At 30.1% G+C, this 4316-nt stretch overlaps 2 protein-coding genes across 2 annotated transcripts in view; one reads left to right on the top strand and one right to left on the bottom strand.

Annotated features, from left to right (window-relative positions):
- The window catches only part of LOC115239186, a 4471-nt gene extending 1747 nt beyond the window's left edge, over positions 1-2724 (bottom strand). Inside the window, exons 1-6 of the mRNA XM_029813568.1 lie at positions 2058-2724; positions 1213-1398; positions 900-1139; positions 584-823; positions 386-481; positions 34-308 (exon numbers count right to left, since the gene is read on the bottom strand). Of these exons, the coding sequence (XP_029669428.1) occupies positions 34-308; positions 386-481; positions 584-823; positions 900-1139; positions 1213-1353 (992 nt within the window). The 5' untranslated portion in view covers positions 1354-1398; positions 2058-2724. The remainder of the gene's footprint in view (positions 1-33; positions 309-385; positions 482-583; positions 824-899; positions 1140-1212; positions 1399-2057) is intronic.
- A 133-nt stretch (positions 2725-2857) lies between these two features.
- Positions 2858-3929, top strand: LOC115239261 (cytochrome c oxidase subunit 6C). Its single transcript, XM_029813700.1, has 3 exons — positions 2858-3003; positions 3445-3602; positions 3734-3929. The coding sequence occupies exons 2-3, from the start codon at positions 3445-3447 to the stop codon at positions 3804-3806; spliced, it is 231 nt and encodes a 76-aa protein (XP_029669560.1). The 5' UTR covers positions 2858-3003; the 3' UTR covers positions 3807-3929.
- Positions 3930-4316: the final 387 nt, after the last annotated feature.

A 4316-nucleotide genomic window follows, 5' to 3' on the forward strand; every position in this document is an offset into this window, starting at 1 on the left:
TATATATATATATTTCTCTCTTTGTTTTCTTACTTTGTTTTCCAAAATTCACTGAGAGTCTCACTGAATAGAAAACCGACGATTATGAACAGCATAAACGCTTGAGAGAGTAATCCAAATCTTGATTGATGTAGTTGGGATGTATTCACTTGTTGCATGTGCAAAGGCTCTGCTGCAGATGTAGATGGAACTGGATCGAATAATTTTGCTGTTACTTGATCCTCGGCATGGATCTTTATTTCATCAGCTATACGTTTATTTGTTGCAATGGAAGCGACTCGATATTCATTTAAGAATCCACCACGAACCTAAGTTAAAAGTATCATAAATAACTTGAGAGTTTGAGCTGCAATAATATAAAATGTTATGATATAAAGAAACATACCTTGAAAAAGACTTCCACTCCATATATCAAAAATAAAACCACTACAATAAACAGGAGCACTGCATAACAGCCATTGAATACATGTGTATAGAAACTCTAAAAAATATCGAAAAAGAATTTTATAAATAATTTTATTTTGATCAAATATGCATGCATACATATTAGTTACTCTATTTTATTTTTCATTCTGTTGCTTACTTGATCTTCTTGTGAATATTTTTGAGCTGTGATAAATTCCGCTAATAGAAGGGAATATGTTATTATATTGAAGACAACAAAAGCCAGAAAAGATTTTGATAAAAACTGAGGTTTGTCCCATCGAATGTCTCTGAGATGAAATACTTCGGCCCAAAAACAAACAATCAACGATGATCCACTCAAAAGTAGTGGATAATACGCTGATAGCAAACTTCTGGACCATCCCTCTTTGAAGGAAGTCTGTAAAAAAATTAAAAATGCATTAAAACGTGAGAAAAATTTTCTCTAATAAAGTATAATATTTGTTTATACATACCGGTGATGTAAAATATGCACCTCGTATAACTGATGCAAGAAAAACTACAAAGTATAACACTTTTTGAGTAGTAACCCTGCATGCTCTCAAAAATGATGGTGCCTTCATTCTTTGCCATTCAGCAACAATGCACATGACAAGTTGTATCAAGCAAACAAAAGCTAATAAAAAAAAGATTGTAGCAAAAGCAACGTAATAACTTAGATTTGGAATATGACATTCTGGTCCATCAAATTGAATCTAAAACAGAATAATAATTAAATGAAATTGATATCATCTTGGGATGATTTAACATAGCAAATAAAATTATTACCTCGCATAAGCAAGTTCCATTGTGGCATTCCCCATGACCAGAGCAATTCTCAATTCCACAACTATTGTTCCAAGCCATCATACCAAATTTAACTAATATAGACAATGGATTTTGTGTACTTAGTGCGATCACTTGTTCCATGATCGCTCAATACAGAGCAACTGCTCTGATACAATCTCTGGAAAACTGTTTTAAAATACAAATCACTTATCTTAATTGTTCTTTTTATTATACATTTAAATTATAGACAATATTAAAAATAAATAACATTGTTTTCTAAAGAATGTACAAGAAATTTGTAATATAATTTCTAGAATCATTTGAATTATTTGAAGATAAAAATTGATAAAAATTCAGACGAAAAAGCATATTACAGATCTAGTAAATCTTAAAAATCTTAAAAAACTTTTTCAGCATTATTTATACTTTTTTAATTTCAGCACAAATTAATAAGTTGGAAGGGAAGTAATGTCGTATTTTCAATAGAGGACTTTAGTATGTTTTATTAGAAACAAAAAAAAAAAAGTAAAAATAAAAAAGTAACAACGACATTATTTTCCTTCCAACCCAATATTTATGCACAAAATAATTTAAATTTATTGTATGTGACAAAAGAATTGTGTTAAAACACGATTACACACATACATCACATATTGTTCACATTTATCTTTTATATAAATAAAAAGAAACCGAGAGAGAGAGAGATAAGTTCGTTGATAAAACAACAATGATATCGATTCACATATTCCTACAGATATACTGATATATTTAGATTATACTTCGCTCGAGGGAAAATTTGCATAAAATACGATGTACACTGATAACGAACGATAAATATCACATACACTTTAACAGCAGAAATTAATTCTTCCTATCGGGAAAATGATGATTCTTCCCCATTAATATTAATCAATATTGTGTGCGTAATGTTGTGCACAGTCTTGCCGTGGGTACAAAGTGAGTACAAGCGTACGGAATGACGCGAGGACAAGCGTCGCGTTACATTAGTCAGCTGTCACTGGTCGCTGGTCAATGTTGGTGTTGGTCACTGTTGCTTGCTGCGCAACGAAACGTCGCATCGAGCTACGCATCGACCTCAATTCTTCAGAGATGTAGTCCATTAAAAATCAATCGCGTCCAAACAATTGCATCGGATAAAAAACGAAGAATCTTTCTTCATACTATGCATTTCGTCCAGCTTTGAATCCTTTCGATGATATAAATTCTTTACTCGAGAGACCATCTAATTCCGGCCATAAAAAACCACCATCGACGAAAATAGAATGCCTGATTTCGATGATGCATTAGAACTGACTTGTCCAACTCCCTCGCCAATGATAGATCTGTGTGTTTGTCGATTATATCCAATTTCGTCAGGATTTTTTTTTTTTTTAGGTATATCTATATATCAAATTATGTGCATTCAATGAAATTATGTTGCCGATGTTGAAATGCAAATTCCTTAGATTTATCTTTTTCTCAGTGAACTTTTAACTCTTTTTTTTCTCTCTCTCTCTCTCTCTCAAGCTATATCACGTGTTTCACATCGTTTATCTCATTTCAAATGCAGAAAGTTCTAGAGAGTGCAAGCAAAACGAACAGACCTGAGATCTCTATTGTGTTTTGGAAACAGGTCTGAAGTCTGAAGTATAATACCAACATGGTTTGACGTCATTTTAACGAGTATTGTGGCCAACGGTCGATATTTGTCTAATTGTCGAAATTGGTCGAAATATTCTTTAAACTCAACCGTATCCAGTTCTTTAGTAGACATAAACGAAATTATTCGAGGCAAGATATTTTTTTGACTTAGTTATATTTAGTTTGCGATTCATAGAGTATCTTCTTAAGAGAATAAACTCGCTAAGTATATCATGAAACATTATATAATATATATTTCGCGTCAGATAAAATATAATATAAAATATTACATTATTTAAATGCAAATTGTACATTGTAACACTTTTATAAAAGAAAGAGAGAGAGAGAAGAGCTCCGAAAATATTTCAACTGTTGTCTCTCTTCAAAGATTGTAAATTACATACTTTTTATAACTTCATATCAAAAACTAATAAAATTAAATAAGTGCTATAATTTATATTTAATAGTAAGATATTCAATGTCAATTGGCAATTGTATTGTAGCTTTGAAATCCCAATGTTAGCGACATTTGTCTAATAAATGAATCTGAATAAAATAATAATTTTTATATGAAAATTTTGTGAATTTTAGATGTCCACTCCGTTGGCAAAACCACAGCTCCGTGGTCTCCATGCGTCGCAGATTAAAATAAACCTTGTAGGAATGATGGTAGTCAGTGTCAGTGCGGCTCTGTTATACAAAGTATTTGTCTGTGATAAAAGGAAACAGAGATACTCTGACTTTTACAAGTATGTTATAATTTTATATAAACTGTTGTTAAGTTATTTCTTCCAATTCCATTTTAATACAATAAGAACTGTTACATATTTATATGATTTTCAAGTTACTCAGCTACATTTCTAAAATTGTTGTTTTGCAGAACCTACGATGCAGAGAAACAATTAAAAATAATGAATGAAGCTGGTCTTATGCAGTCTTACAACCCCAAATAGAAAAAGATTCATAGATTATTATAGACGAGAACTTAAAAAGATATGAGGAAAAGAGAAATAGTCCTTTTCAAAATTATATATTATATCTGTACATGTAATAAATAAACTTAATATAGAATTATACATACATATATTTTTTTAAACACACAATATTGTTGGTTAGTCTTATTTTAGTTGATTTCTCATTTTAAAGTATTTATGGTTTGTATACAATATGATAATATAATATGTATACAAATGTATATACATTTGTGGAAGATTATTTTGGTGATTATAAAGATTCCGTTAGCTTTGTGTTAATATTTATATTTATATTTGTGAATATCTTTTGCTATTAGATGAAATTTTTTAACTTTGCCGTGTAATGCAACATAATATTCAGATTTATCATTTGAGCTTTATAAAAGTCTTAATGTTTGAATGTTCTTTTTTATCTAATTATATATATATATATATATATAAATGATGTGATATAGCTAAGCATAGTAAGCGCAATTATCTGTATGTTTT

The sequence above is a fragment of the Formica exsecta genome, unplaced genomic scaffold (genome assembly GCF_003651465.1).
Source record: "Formica exsecta isolate Colony F162 unplaced genomic scaffold, ASM365146v1 scaffold116, whole genome shotgun sequence".
NCBI classification, from domain to species: Eukaryota; Metazoa; Arthropoda; class Insecta; order Hymenoptera; family Formicidae; genus Formica; species Formica exsecta.

What these genes read in the sequence shown, in the direction of transcription:
- LOC115239261 (XM_029813700.1), top strand. Translation starts at nt 3,445, where the DNA reads ATGTCCACTCCGTTGGCAAAACCACAGCTCCGTGGTCTCCATGCGTCG. An exon ending in AGATACTCTGACTTTTACAA is followed by an intron (nt 3,603 to 3,733) that starts GTATGTTATAAT and finishes GTTGTTTTGCAG; the next exon opens with AACCTACGATGCAGAGAAAC.